The 15,148-nt window shown below is 49.1% G+C and overlaps 1 protein-coding gene across 4 annotated transcripts in view; it reads left to right on the top strand.

Moving 5' to 3' along the window:
• FRMD5 (FERM domain containing 5) overlaps nucleotides 1-15,148 on the top strand; it is a 340,836-nt gene that overhangs the window by 311,370 nt on the left and 14,318 nt on the right. For all 4 annotated transcript variants that reach the window (XM_060149061.1, XM_060149054.1, XM_060149053.1 and 1 more), the window contains exons 7-8: nucleotides 1,107-1,194; nucleotides 12,212-12,300. In XM_060149061.1, coding sequence (XP_060005044.1) covers nucleotides 1,107-1,194; nucleotides 12,212-12,300 — 177 coding nt within the window. The remainder of the gene's footprint in view (nucleotides 1-1,106; nucleotides 1,195-12,211; nucleotides 12,301-15,148) is intronic.

Genomic DNA, 15,148 nt, shown 5'->3' with positions numbered 1-15,148 from the left:
CGTCAGAGTCGTTGACTTGACAAACTGCCCACACCTCCTCACACTGAAGCCAATCCCACATCTGTAGAAGGAGGTCAGCTTCCCAGGGCACTGGACCCTGAGAGAGCCTGTGGTGATCCTGCACTGGTTCTGTGTGGAGCCCATCCACGCCCCTGCTAAAGAGGCAGCCAGGAGGGGAGTGTTGCTGAAGGCCCCTTCTTCAGATGGCTTGGTGCAGCGCTGGTTTCTTCCTTTTTTCTGCTTGTTTCCTTTTCACAGTCATCACCCTGTGGGCAGACAGAGCTATTGTGGAGTCTGGAGAGCTCAGCACTGTCTTCTGTTGCATCTCTTTACCCTCCATTCCTGTGTTCCCATTTGGTAAAGGAAGAGGGTTAGGCAGCAAGATATACAGGTCCCTTCTTTGTGTTTCAGTCTAGATCAGATGGCCTGCAGCCAGCCTACAGATGTATTTTTTTTCTGCCCCCATAGTACTTAAAACCGAAATGCCACATAAAATTCGGTATCTGTGAATTCTCTTTAAAAATCACACCTGGGCTCCCCTGGTGGCGCAGTGGTTGAGAGTCCGCCTGCCGATGCAGGGGACACGGGTTCGTGCCCCGGTCTGGGAAGATCCCACATGCCACGGAGCGGCTGGGCCCGTGAGCCATGGCCGCTGAGCCTCTGCGTCTGGAGCCTGTGCTCCGCAACGGGAGAGGCCACAACAGTGAGAGGCCCACATACCGCCAAAAAAAAAAAAAAAAAAAAAAAAAGTCACACCTAGCAATGATGGTGTGACTACAATCCAAGACTGCATTCCAAGACTATAGCTGAGGAGCAGCTGCCCTCATTAGACGGGGTGGCACTCCCAGTTTGCCCTAGTCCCCACCACTCCCTATTGTATTACACTGAGCCCATGTCATTCATTATGTAGCCTGCCTCACTCTGAAGACTTCCAAGGTTTTGACCCTACATAAGAGTCTCTGAAGTCGGTCCTAGGACGGAGCAGGGAGCACACTCTATGGAAAAATCGGAGTGTGAGACACCCTGACCACTTCCTAATTGAGTTTACCTCAGCGGAACCTATGGGAGCAGGAAATCCTGAAATCATCCCATTTTCTTTATTCCAGTGGCCAAACACCAGCAACATCAGAGCTGAACTTTTTAAGAAAAGCGCAGACGTTGGAGACATACGGAGTGGACCCTCACCCGTGTAAGGTAAGACCCGCCCCCATGGCTGGAGACTGCGCTGACCTTGCCCCCTCTAGGCAGGGGTCCCCGGTCCGTGGCCTGTTAGGGCCGCACAGCAGGAAGTGAGCGGCGGCGAGCGAGCGGAGCTTCATCTGCCGCTCCCCATCGCTCGCATTATGGCCTGAACCATCTCCCCACCGCCCCCGTCCATGGAAAAATTGTCTTCCACAAAACTGGTCCCTGGTGCCAAAAAGGTTGGGGACCGCTGCTCTAGAGGGTGACAGGCAGGGAGGGACCACGCGCCTGTGCCACCCACCCCTTCAATATTGGGGTGATCGGCTTTTTTAGTGACAGACGCCAGAGAAAATGTCTCATTGTGAAAACTCCTCTGGATTCCACGCTGCATAATCTTGTGGTGCCACATCGATGTCAGAGGGTCCGAGGCAAAGTCCATCTAAATAACAAATTGGAAACCGGGGCCCCACTTTGGCAGCAGTGGGTAATTTGGTGGAAGTGAAGCGAAGAGGAATGGGGGAGGCCCCCCACAGGGAATGATCAGAGGCTGCTCAGCGCACTGCCCACCCTTCCCTGACCCGTAGTCTAGTTTCTTTCCAAGAGTGGGTTTTTATTGACTGCAGCGGCCTAAGTCACTGCGTGGAAGTGCAGTGGAGTCACGTTTAATTCCCTTATGCGCGTGTGAGGGCGGGACAGGAACCAGCCAGGGAGGCTCTGCCCAGAGAGGAACCTCTGTGATTACTCACGTGAGTCTGGCATTTCAGAGACGAGCTCGGGCAGCCACTCGAGACTGTGGAAAGCAGTGGAGACCCATGGCCTCTTCCTGTCTCTCTGTGGCCGGGTCCCTGCGCTTCATCTCCTCATCCCAGCTGCTCTGACACTTCTGGTCTCTGCCTCAGTTTCCCCAACTCTTTGCCTCTCTCTTTCCACTACTGGAGAGACCCCAGTATCACAAGTAAAACTGATTCTCAAACACTGACCTCTTCTTCCTAATAAGTGAGGGGCACCATAAGTTTCCCCCCAAAAATTAATAGAATGGAAACCGAGGAACCCAGTGATGTGGAGGCAGAGGTGCGTTTCCCTTGGCCGCTTGGTGAGGAGATGGTGATGTTTTTGTTGCATAGGATTTAATGCCGAAACTTCAAATATGAACTTTGAGAACATTCTGGCACTCAGAAACCTGGTCACCCTCCCAGCTCCACAGTTCCCTATCTACCAGCACAGCCTACTGAAGATAACCCCTGTGCTCTTGGGGGCCAGCACTGTCAGAAAACACATCCATGCCATTTTATACCAAAAAAAAAAAAAAGAAGACATATGGATATTTACAAATGAATTAGCAAAGCTTCCTGAAGAATGCCTTGTGTACAACCGATGTAGTTTAACTTGCATAAATTCCTCAAATACTATCAGCAGGGGGCTGCAGAGGACTGACTGACAAGAGCTTTGGAGTCAGCTGGCCTTGGCTCCAGGGCAGGTCTCCTCCTTCCTGGGGCCTTCAGAAACTTCTCTGAGCCTGGCTTTCCTCATCCGTGTTAAAGTCCTCAGCAGATACTCCGCACCTGTGCTCCCTGAACTGCTGAGTCACTTCAGGACCTGAAAAGACAACAGCTGCCTTCTTCTCTTCTCCGCCATCCTATGTGCGGCTGGATTTGCTCCATGTCTTCTCACAAGGCTCACAAGTCTTGTCTTCTCACAAGACTTTCAGGATCAAGCAATTCCTGGCCAAGAAACAAAAGCAGAATCATCCCATTCCCCAATGGATTCGAATGAAAACTGGTAATAAAATGAGGTACAACTCCAAGAGAAGACATTGGAGAAGAACCACGCTGGGTCTGTAAGGAGCCTCGCATATGAAGTGGCACACATTTATGCTGTGTCAAGGTCACTTTCATCTTACCATATCACTTTGAGAACATCACTACCGTCTGACCAGCTGGGTGTGTTTTATTGGGAAATTTCTATTTCTCTTTACGTGTTTCTGCACTAGTGCTTTGGTTTAGTAGTAAATATGTGAGACCTTTGGTTAGAAGGAAAAAAAAAAGACATAGCTGCCTAAAGATAGATATGGTCAACAGAAGATGCCAGGTCACCTCTGCATTTAACCCCACATCTGTCCAGTCCCCTTGAGGCCACACAGAGTGCCCACCTCTTCAGAGATGGGTCCCTAGGCAGGGCTGTCACCTGATGGCACGTAGAGGTGGGCTGACAGGGAACCTGAGCATGACAACTGAGTGTAGCAGGGTGGGGATTCTCTGCTGTTGCCTATGGGGGTCTGGAAGCTACAGCGGCAGCCAGCTTGATGTCCAGCCCAAATCCACATGCACCTTAGGACTGCGGGGGTCCTGGCTCAGGCCTGTCTTTTGACGAGTCTGTCCACCAACAGACACAGAGGTGAAGAGGCTACAGGAAGGAACCGGCTTTCACACCAGGCACTGCACAAGGCCCAATCCCATATATCATATCATTTCATCCCCACGGCACCCACTCCTAGAAGGAGAGAGGGAAGAGAGGTTTGTGGCACACCTTCCCTAGCAGGCCCACTGGAATCCTTTCACATTATTTTCTTCTCTAATCCTCCTGCCAGCACTGGGAGGTGGATATTATTCTTCCTGATTTACAGACAAGAAGATGAAGGTTCCAGGAGGCCACAGTGTACAAGGCCCTGAGTAGCAGAGCAAGAATATATGAACTAAGGTCACTTCCTGTTGCTGTGTATCTCTAAGGAGCAGAAGCCCCCAGGAGATTTCCTCTGGGGAGAAGGTGGGAGCAGTCATCTTGCTGGGATTCCACTTGTTCCTGGGCCCCGTACCACTTGCTCACCCAGGGCCACGTCAGGGCCCTGCTGCAGACCCCGCGGCTCATCTCATTAGGCTCTGGCTCAGGATTCCCTCGGCCCTCCTGAGGAAGGAGAACAGTTTGGGAGCCTTTACTCTTGTCATTAAGGAGAGTCGCTTTGGTGATAGGCTACCAAGCCCTCGCCTTAATGTTGCTACAAGGAGAGCCGAAATAAGCTGGAGTGCTTGGTGTAATAAATACTGATGATTTCTGTTAACAGAGAGGCAATTACTGGGGCCCTGGGAATCTGGGGCACACAGCCCTAGGGAGGACAGAAGAAGAGGAATCGTTTCGATAATTAAATGAGATCAGACCAACGCTTCGGATGGGCTCTGTTCTCCTGGACTGATTAAGAAGCTGCTGTTCTTTCTGATGGTTTCTTTCTGCCCAGAGGGTCCTTGCCTGGCCCTGGGACTAGGAAGAGGATATCCTACCCACTCTGGGTGGGACAGCCGGAGGGGTCCAGTAGCTAGCTGTCTTACACTAATACCCAAACTGTGAACTTGCACAAGCTGTCCTGAGCTCTCTGCCTTTCCCCTGACCCCCAACTCCTGGCAGGAGCCCCTAGCAGACCAAGCCTACAGCTGCTGGATGAGGAGGATGGAGCAAACCACTGACAGCCCAGTGTTGCGTCTGCTCCCCGGCCCTGACACCTCTCCAACCTCTCACTGTCTTGTTCCTTCCAGGGGGCCTGGGACTGGTTGTTTGCCTTGGGTCTCCTGCAGGCCCAGACTGTGGCCTCCTGCCCTGTCAAGGATTTGAAGTGGTCGGACTCACCACATGAGCCCAGCCTTATCATGAATCATGAAGGTGCCATTTATTGAGAGCCTCCACATGCCAGCCACTTACACTATCTCATTTAACCTTTTTTTTTTGGCCACGCCACACGGCACGTGGGATTTTGGTTCCCCGACCAGGGATCGAACCTGTGCCCCCTGCAGTGGAAGCGTAGAGTCTTAACCACTGGACCACCAGGGAAGTCCCAATCTCATTTAATCTTTACAACAACACTGCCAAGAAGACATTCTTGGGCTTCCTTGGTAGTGCAGTGGTTAAGAATCCGCCTGCCAGAAGACCTAAATAGACATTTCTCCAAAGAAGACATACAGATTACCAACAAACACGTGAAAGGATGCTCAACATCACTAATCAATAGAGAAATGGAAATCAAAACTACAACGAGGTATCACCTCACACTGGTCAGAATGGTCATCATCAAAAAATCTATAGACAATAAATGCTGGAGAGGATGTGGAGAAAAGGGAACCCTCTTGCACTGTTGGTGGGAATGTGAATTGATACAGCCACTATGGAGAACGGTATGGAGGTTCCTTAAAAACCTAAAACTAGAACTGCCATACGACCCAGCAATCCCACTACTGGGCATATACCCTGAGAAAACCATAATTCAAAAAGAGGCATGTACCACAATGTTCATTGCAGCACTATTTACAATAGCCAGGACATGGAAGCAACCTAAATGTCCATCGACAGATGAATGGATAAAGAAGATGTGGCATATATATACAGTGGAATATTACTCAGCCATAAAAAGAAAGAAAATTGAGTTATTTGTAGTGAGGTGGATGGACCTAGAGTCTGTCATACAGAGTGAAGTAAATCAGAAAAACAAATACCGAATGCTGATACATATATATGGAATCTAAAAAAAAAAAAGGGTTATAAAGAACCTAGGGGCAGGACAGGAATAAAGACGCAGACGTAGAGAATGGACTTGAGGACACGGAGAGGGGGAAGGGTAAGCTCAGATGAAGTGAGAGAGTGGCATGGACATATATACACTACCAAATGTAAAATAGATAGCTAGTGGGAAGCAGCCACATAGCACAGGGAGATCAGCTCCGTACTGTGTGACCACCTCGACGAGTAGGATAGGGAGGGTAGGAGGGAGATGCAAGAGGGAGGAGATAATGGGGATATATGTATATGTATAGCTGATACACTTTGTTATAAAGCAGAAACTAACACACAATTGTAAAGCAATTATACTCCAATAAAGATGTTAAAAAGAAAAAGAATCAACAAAAAGAGTAAAAAAATAAATAAAAGATGTGGCACATGTATACAATGGAATACTACTCAGCCATAAAAAGAAACAAAATTGACTTATTTGTAGTGAGGTGGATAGACCTAGAGACTGTCGTACAGAGTGAAGTAAGTCAGAAAAACAAATACCGTATGCTAACACATATATATGGAATCTAAAAAAAAAAATGGTTCTGAAGAACCTAGGGGTAGGACAGGAATAAAGATGCAGACATAGAGAATGGACTTGAGGACACGGGGAAGGGGAAGGGGAAGATGGGACGAAGTGAGAGAGTAGCATTGACATATATACACTACCAAATGTAAAATAGATAGCTAGTGAGTAGCAGCCGCATAGCACAGGGAGATCAGCTCCGTACTTTGTGACCACCTAGAGGGGTGGGATAGGGAGGGTGGGAGGGAGATGCAAGAGGGAGAGGATATGGGGATATATGTACACATATACCTGATTCACTTTGCTATAAAGCAGCAACTAACACAACATTGTAAAGCAATTATACTCCAATAAAGATGTTTAAAAAAAAAAAGAAGAATCTGCCTGCCAATGCAGGGGACACAGGTTTGAGGCCTGGTCCAGGAAGATCCCACATGCCACGGAGCAACTAAGCCCGTGTGCCATAACTACTAAGCCTGTGCTCTAGAGCCCATGAGCCACAACTGCTAAGCCCGCATGCTACAACTACTGATGCCCGCGTGCCTAGAGCCCATGCTCCACAATAAGAGAAGTCACCGCAATGAGAAGCCCGTGCGCCGCAACGAAGAGTAGCCCCCACTCGCCGCCACTAGAGAAAGCCCACGCGCAGCAACAAAGACCCAATGCAGCCAAAAATAAATAAATAAAATAATAAATTTATTTTAAAAAAAGGAAGACATTCTTGTCTTCTTTTTAAGATGAGAACACTGAGCTCTGAGGAACTAACTAACATGTCCAGTGTTAGTGGCAAGGATGATACTGGGACTCAAACTTGGAGTTGTGGAGTCTCAGTGCTGTGCTCTTTCAGTTATCATTCATGGTCTTCCATCTGGAGAGGTGGCATTTATTTAGGAACAAAGTGGGACTCACTGCCAGTTCTGATCAAGAGAGGACAAAAGACCTACGAGACTACTGAAATCATCATAGAAAAATGTAATGTAAATTCACCAAATGGCTTTATGTCTGTTTTGTATAGACAGACCAGGAGAAAATTGATTTCAGCAGGGTCTAGGTTAGGTCAACCACACAAATAAAATGATAGTGTCATTCCCTTGCTCTTAAAATAGGATCATTACTTTCATAATCCAGCTACCAAAGCTCCTCTCTAAATAAACCCGCTCCCCATCTTGACACGTTGCCCTTGACCTCAGAGAAGCAGAACAAGAAGCATCAGTGATGACTTGCCCTCACCCTCAGGTGGGCCCCTCTTGGCTACTGCGGGGAGCGTGTTAGGTTTACTGCCAAAATGAAGAACTAAAGCCACTTAAGTGGCAAGTTTCTGCCCAGATTTCCATTTCTGAGCTGTCACGCGTTGATGCCACGCCTCTTCCAGGGTGCCTGCCTCCTCCTCCTCATTTCCACTCTGGTTTCTTGTGGCTGTGTTTCAGTGTATTAAAACTGGGTGGTTCTCATGGTTGATTGAATGTGAAGGTCCCCAGCTATGAGCCCTTTCAGGTATGGGCACCACTGTCTGGAAGAGCATATTGAATCTTCTTCTCTCAGGTTTTTTAAGAATAATAGAGGCTTCATCCACCCAGACTGAATTAGTTTCAGTCGTGCTCCAGAGAGGGGATGGCTGACTTGAGAGGCATAACAACCAAGAATGCTGTGGTCCTGACTCAGACACATCCAGGATGTCCTCTGGGGAGCAGCAGACAGAAGCCTACTTCATTGTATCCAGAGGTAGATCTGGGCAAAGATGGCCAGATGTCCCTATTTCCAAGAACCAGTCGGTACTATGATTTCCAAAAATCCTTTTCTAGACAGAGTGATCATCTGAGGGTGAACATTTGATGATGATGTATTGATGCAGGTCAATTTGATGGTGGGTTCCATATGAACATGAATGACTGTGCAAATCCATCCCCTCCTCAAGAAAAACACAGTGGCCTTGTCCTGGCAGTACATCACCTAGGCCATCTCCCTAAAATTGGATGGAAGTATCGACAGTATTTCTTGGAGTATGTATTATTGTCCTCATCTTACAGATGAGGAAACTGAGGTCCAGAGAAGCAAGTAGAACCAAGGCTGAAGCTTCTTCCACAAGGATGAAAAATGGAAAATAGATTTGTCACCTCACAACCATAGAAGCAAACTAAAGTCTTTTGAATGTTACCTGATGTAGAGCGGGCCTGGCGATATCTGCTGTGGGGCTGTCAGGACCTGAGTTTTTATTCCACCTCCCAGATAATTAATGGCTCCGTCCTGGGGGTGCTGATTGCATTGGGATGGGCAGGGAACAGGGAGGAAAGATAGAATCCAGCTTGATAAGATGGAAGAGCTGAGGAGCAGCTTACTGCCACCTGTGTCACTTCTCTCCTCATCCTCATTTCCTTCTCTTTCTGTCACATAACTTGTCCTTCCACATACAAATCCAAAGGGCAGGCTCACAAGGAGAATGGCCTGTTAGATGAAAGAAACTGGGAAACTTGTGGCTGCCTGTTTGTGTTTTCACTCTGGTCCACGCTCCTTTTTTTTTTTCGGGTGTGCTGTGCAGCTTGGGGGATCCTAGTTCCCAGCCAGGGATTGAACCTGAGCCCTCAGCAGTGAAAGCAAGTGTGGCATCCCAACCACTGGACCAGCAGGGAACTCCCTGATGCTGGTCCAGATGTGAGGTTTCTTGTTGTAATTCCAATCCCATGCCTCAAGTGCCAGAGACGAGTAGCAAACATCCAAGCTGCCCGCACTGTGGATGCCCACGTGCCAGGGCCTTGCAGCTTCATTTGCAACTGTTGCATTGGAAGCAGTTTGGATAATTGCTCTCTTCAAATGGGAGGATGGATTGGGATTGCACAAGGTGCTATTATTACTTATTGGGATAATAAGTAATACTTATTGGCGTCTAATAGGGATTTACTCCCAGTTTGTTCCCTGTTCCAAATCAGCCAGTCTGGTCAGGAGAGACTGTTCCCCTCTAACTCCAATACCTGCCTTCACTTGGAGGCCGGCCCTGTGGTGTCCGGGTGGTGCAGATGGCCAGCACCACCCAGTTCATGGGAGGACCTGCCCTTCCCTTTGCTCTGGCCAGAGACAGGCCTGTCACTGCGATGACTCTCACAGATGTCCTTCCCCTCCTGCCCACTTCACTTTTCCCCCGGACCCCCAATGTATCACCCACGTCCCCCTTCTCCATGGTCCCTAACAATGAGTAACTTCTCCCTTTCTACCTCAACTTCCCACACCCTCTTTTCCTAAATAGCAAAATTTAAATCCATCAGCATCAGGAAAAATAGTAAAATGTTAGGCTTTTTTAAAAGAGATTCTGTATTGAGTTCAATAAACTCAGCTAATCAGTAGCAGCTATAATATTATTAACAACAACACAACCATTAGCATGTATTGGGTGCTTACTGAGCACAGCCTAAGAGGCAGATGATATCATCAACCCTGACTTGACAGCGAGGGGCCTGAAACACAGGGCAACGAAGGGACCTGGCTGAGGCCACACGAGCGGTGAGTGCAGAGCCAGGACCTGGGCCGACTGACCCAGAGCCCGTGGTTCTGGCGCAGGTGCTCTTCTACCGTTGCCCACAGGGGCCTGGAGTGCGAGACCTGGAGGGAGGCCTTCCCTGCCCACTTCGCCGCTTCCCGTCCCTCCTCTACCATCCACAATCCATCCACAAGCCTCTGCAGGCCCTGCCCTTCCTTTCCATCCTTCCGCCTGTTCTTCCTTCTGGGCCTGTCCTTCAGCGAGCAGCAGAAGACACCTTCCCCCCCGCCCCACTGTGCCCTCCCCTCGTTCTGCTCACATGTGGGCTTCCCCCCCCCCCCCGCCGCCGGCAGCCACACTGGTCCCTCTGGCCCCCACCTCACTGCCTCACACATTCTCCTGATAAACGTCTGCTGCAGGCCTGTTCTCTGAGTACAAATAAGGTGAGGCCTCCACCCTCGAGTCTCTGTCTAAACCCGCAGTTGTAGGCCTTGCTCGGGTCCTGCCTGCACAGTGAGCTGAAGGCCTCCCGGTGCCCACCCTCCAACCCTGTGCGCAGAGCCCTCCCTCACCCACCGCCGCCCCCCCCCAGGCCAGCCTGCCCAGTTAGTGCCGGTGCCCCCTGTGAGGGACAGTGTTTGTGTGCAGTGCTGGCGCTCAGCTGTTAGCACCCACCACCAAGCCCTGATGACAGGCAGGGGGAAGCCCAGCCCCGTGGCTTCAAAGTATCTCCATTCAGGTTATTTTTAAACAGCATTTTGCTGTGCCCATGGGTTGAATGACACTGTGCTTGCAGCCAAGTGTTGGGGTCACGACAGACCCTGAGGAAAGGACAGTAACAACGATGCATTAATTCAAGTGTCTGCAAAATATATATTTAGTTTATTCCCTGGGCCCAGATGCTAACACCTGTAATCCTGACTCTAAGAGATAGCTCTAAGGCAAAACTGCACTTTTCCTTGAGGCAAGGCTCATGAGGCCCTGCAGAGGCCCCACTGTTCTTAGGACTGATTAGGCTGAAGATCTGTGCCAGGGAGGCAAAGCCTGAAGGCGGGAGAGACTAGGAGAGCCTGACAGCCACGGCCCACACTTGCACCCATCACACCAGGGGCCTGGCCCCGACCCCATGGCACTATCTGAGCTGTGGCCCAGACAACTGGCCTGTATGCCCATTCAATCAGCAGCCTGGCATAATTTTCTGGCCACCTGAACACACACCCTGACAGAGCAGATTCTCACCTGTGGCCGTTATCAGGTGAGGGAATGTAATCGTCACCCAGCTTTCTGTGCCCCATCCCAGGCTAGAAAAGACCTGGGCCTCCTGGAGCTCATTTCCCACGTGATGGAACCAGGACCTACAGCTTCTGCACCTTCTCCCCTCTTTGCCCAGTAGAACCTTAAGCCTTGTGTTTACCAACTGATAGTGACAGCTGACCAGGACGCCTCTTTGTTGGTTCAGGCACCACAGGGCTGGCGATATCTGTTCCACTTGGCCAGTTGCTTCCTATATTTTCTTCAGCTAAACTTTCCTGAGGGAGCCCAGTGTGTCAGGCCATCATGATAATGATAACTGCTATTCTCTCTCTCACTCACACAGAACAGCTTTCTCGAAATATAATTCACACATCAAAAAAATCCATCCTTTTCAAAGTGTGCAATTCGATGGTTTTTAGTCCATTAACAGAATTGTGAAACTTGTGAAACAATCACCACTATCTAATTTTAGAACATCTTCATCACCTTCAAAAATAAACCCTGTACCTATTAGCTGTCACTCCCTATCTCCTCTTCCCCACAGCCCCTGGCAACCAGTAGTATACTTTTTGTCTCTCTGGATTTTCCTGTTCTGGATATTTCATATAAATGCAAGCATACAACATGTGATCTTTTGTAACTGGCTTCTTTCACTTAGCATAATGTTTTCAAGGTTCATTTGTGTTGTTACAGGTATCAGTACTTCATTCCTTTTTACTGCTGAATAATATTCCATTGTGTGGATGTACCACATTTTGTTTATTCACTTATCAGCTGATGGACATTTGGATTATTTCCACTTTGCAGCTGGTATGAATAATCCTGCTATGAACATTCATGCACAAGTTTCTGTGTGAACATAATTTTCAATTCTCTTGGGTACATACCTAGGAGTGGAATTGCTGGGTCATGGTAACTCTACGTTTAACAATCTGAAGAACTTCCAAACTGCTTTCCAAAGTGACTGCACCATTTTACAATCCCACCAGCAATGTGTGAGGGTTTGCGGTTCTCTTTGGATATTCACCACAGCTTTCTAAGATTGGTATTATAATCTACAACTTACAGTTAAGGCCACCGAGGCTCAGAAAAGGTAAGTAACTTGGCTATTACTTCCAAATGCCAGGCTCTTCCCTCTGTGACCAATGGCCAAGTATTAACCCTGTATCCCCAGTGAACAACTGTGTTTCTCACCCTTTTACCTCTATGCCTGCATCACCCTGATGAGAAATCTTTATGTGTTACAGGATGTGTCAGGAAATGCTGCATTTCTGGCCTTCACTCCTTTTGGGTTTGTTGTTCTGCAAGGAAACAAGAGGGTCCACTTCATTAAATGGTGAGTATCTTTATTTCCAAAACAGGCTTTTTATACCTCACCAACTGGGGAGGGCTGTGGTTCCCATGTCCTATGTCTGTGATTGGGCGAGTTCTGGTTCTGAGCCCTCTCCAAAGCCTTGCATCCATAATGGTAACTGATGAAGGTAGTGGTCTCTTCTAGGGATCCTATGCTTCCACAGGGGTGTTCCTGAGAGCCAACAGCCTCTCCAGAGAGAGAAAGGGTATGGAAAGTTGGTTTCTGGGTAGGATGAGACGTCTAGAGCTGGAGCCAATGTTAGGGAAGCAAAGTTCCCATGAGTCCTAGGACTGTCCCCTGCTGAGGACCATAGCATCTGCAGGGATATTTACTCCTTACCCACTCTCCTAACAAAGGAGGGCTTGCAATGACCCCTGGGGCAGATATAAGTTACTCTGTTGCTCTGGCAAAACACCCTTCTCGGACCAAACCCCACGGTGGGCCCTGCCTGCAGGAGCACAGATGCTGCTCTGTCTCCCGTCCCTCTTCAGGGCTTAGGTGTCCTCAGCCTCCAAGAGTCACATCCCCACTCTTTCTTCCCTCCCCTGCCTCTCCCGCTCCCAGTTCTAGCAGGCAAGAGCCACTCCTGCAGCCACAGCTGCTCGGAACTGCTTCCTGTCCGCCCCCCTGTTGGGGTCTGTTCTGCTGCGTGGCTCTGTGAGCTGATGCAGCAGACTCTGGTTTGTTGATGGACGTTTGGCTCTCCTAGAGACCCGTTTTCTGGCCCACGCAAACATCTTGCAGCCTCACGTTGTATATTTTACTAAGCCCCTGTGATCTCTGAACCTTCCTGGGCCTTAGACTGCCAAGTCTAAGCCGGCCAGCTCCTCTCAGGGGCTTGGACAGGTGTCTTTCCTTGGCCCAGCAGAGCTCAGCCAGGGAAGCCTGCTCCTGTCTTGTTTCCTCCACCTTCTCAAGAAGAGCTAGCGGGGAACCTGATGACAGAGCTGCTGCCTGGTGAGCTTTCTGCTGGGGATGCTGCAGGCCAGCTCTCCTGCGACATCCTCTTCAGCTCCCCTGTTATCTTGTGGACAGACACCCCCTTTCCAACCCTTGTGGCTCTTGTGAAGCTTGGCGACATGATCAACCACAGTGCTTGTGAAACTGCTCCCCAGACATGCCCGGCCAGGCCCCATTCCCCAGAAAACCCCTTCCCAGGGCGGCCTGCTGCACTGGGCTAACCGGTGTGCTCCCCAACACGCCCATTTGCTACCCCTTCTCAAGCTGGCCCACTCACTGCACTTCTTGGGTGAAGATGGTGAGGGTTTGGGGTCTTCTGTCCAACAAGATACTTTTCAGAAAAAGACAGTGAACAGGGTCAGGCCACCGCTCTCCCAGGGAGGAGCACTTGCTCTTTGGAGACCTCTGGGTCATCTGATGTTCCTTAGAAGGCCCGGATCCTGGCCACACGCCAACCAGGGTAGCTGTCTTTATGAGGTGGCTGGTAGGGGGCATTTTAGCTAGAAACAGGTAGGACACACCGGGGCCTGTAGTCCCTAAAGTATCCTTACCCTCCAGAAGCCCTGCTGCTCACTGGGTTGTCCCAGACCCTTTTCCTTCTATAGCTTCTCTCACAGCCCATTTCTTCAGGACGTCTCTTCATATGCCTCAACTTTAAAGTAATAGATGTAAATTTAATCACACTTCCAATAGAAAATTTCCTACTTTCCTATCTTGCTTGTTGAAGCCTAGGATGATCTGTGTGCTTGTTTATATATCAATCAATTGATATTTATTGTATTCTGTATGTATATGAGAGATTGATTGATTGGGAGGGAATCTAACAGGGAAGGAATCCCATGTGGCTTGTACTAGCTCAGAACTGGTGGTCAGAAGTTGTGAGCTCTCATCCTGACCCAGCTATGATTTCCAGGGAACAGGTGACCTTCCTCTGTCCCCTGAGTTTTGTCCAGTAGTAAATTGGGTACATTGTTTTCACTACCTTTCTGCTACTTTCTAGGATATTGAGGAAATCTCCCTAGAAATCGCAAAGAGGAAGAAGCCAAGTGGAGGCAGATATGCATGGTCAGACCTCCTTGGGGGGTCCCAGTTGGGTAGAAAAATAAAGACTCTGCCCCCAGTGAGGTAGGAGGGCCGTCAGGCTCCAGAGGGTAGCTGTGTCAGGCCAATGGAAGGGAAGTGAGGAGTGACCAATGCTGAGGCCTAGTTCTCTGGCTCTCAGGGACATCCACCTAAGACCCCAGTCATTTTTCCATTTTGTAAATGTAACCAAGGCTGAGAGCAGTATGTGGAGGTGAGGTCTAAGTCGTGCCATGTACAGTAACCATGTCACTTCTTCTGATTTGTGTCTGTCCTGCGGGTGGATGTACCCCAGTATCCTGTTTGCCTCTTTTACTGCAGCCATTCACTGGGCTGGTGGCTTCAAGGATTTTTCTACAAAAACCCCTAAGCCCCTTTCCTGGTCAGTACGCTGCATGACTGTTCCATGTAATCTGTTCTCTCTCTTTGGTATGTTGCCCCGCCCCCCCTCCCTGAGATCGTTTGACATTTGTCTGCATTAAACTGCATTTTCCATCTAGTGGCACAGTCACCTGAAAGACTCAACTCCCTCAGAACCTGGTCGCATTGTTTTTCATTATTTGCTGTTATCTTGAACTTTGGCCTCATCAGCTACCTGTGGCATCTTACATTTGACAGTCCCATCAAGATAATGCACCTGTGTTATGAACCAAATCCCGAAATGGCCCAGGACCACTCTACCTAGACTCACTTCCCATGCAAACGTTTCCCTTTTACAGCCACTGTTGATGAGCCCGAAATCCTCTTATCACCCTATTATTATAGTGTGATTGACCAGAAAACTGTGGAT

This window comes from Lagenorhynchus albirostris, chromosome 1, assembly GCF_949774975.1.
Source record: "Lagenorhynchus albirostris chromosome 1, mLagAlb1.1, whole genome shotgun sequence".
In the NCBI taxonomy this organism is placed as follows: Eukaryota; Metazoa; Chordata; class Mammalia; order Artiodactyla; family Delphinidae; genus Lagenorhynchus; species Lagenorhynchus albirostris.
The sequence above is the reverse complement of the archived record's forward strand: the minus strand, read 5'-3'. Positions and strand labels throughout refer to the sequence as shown.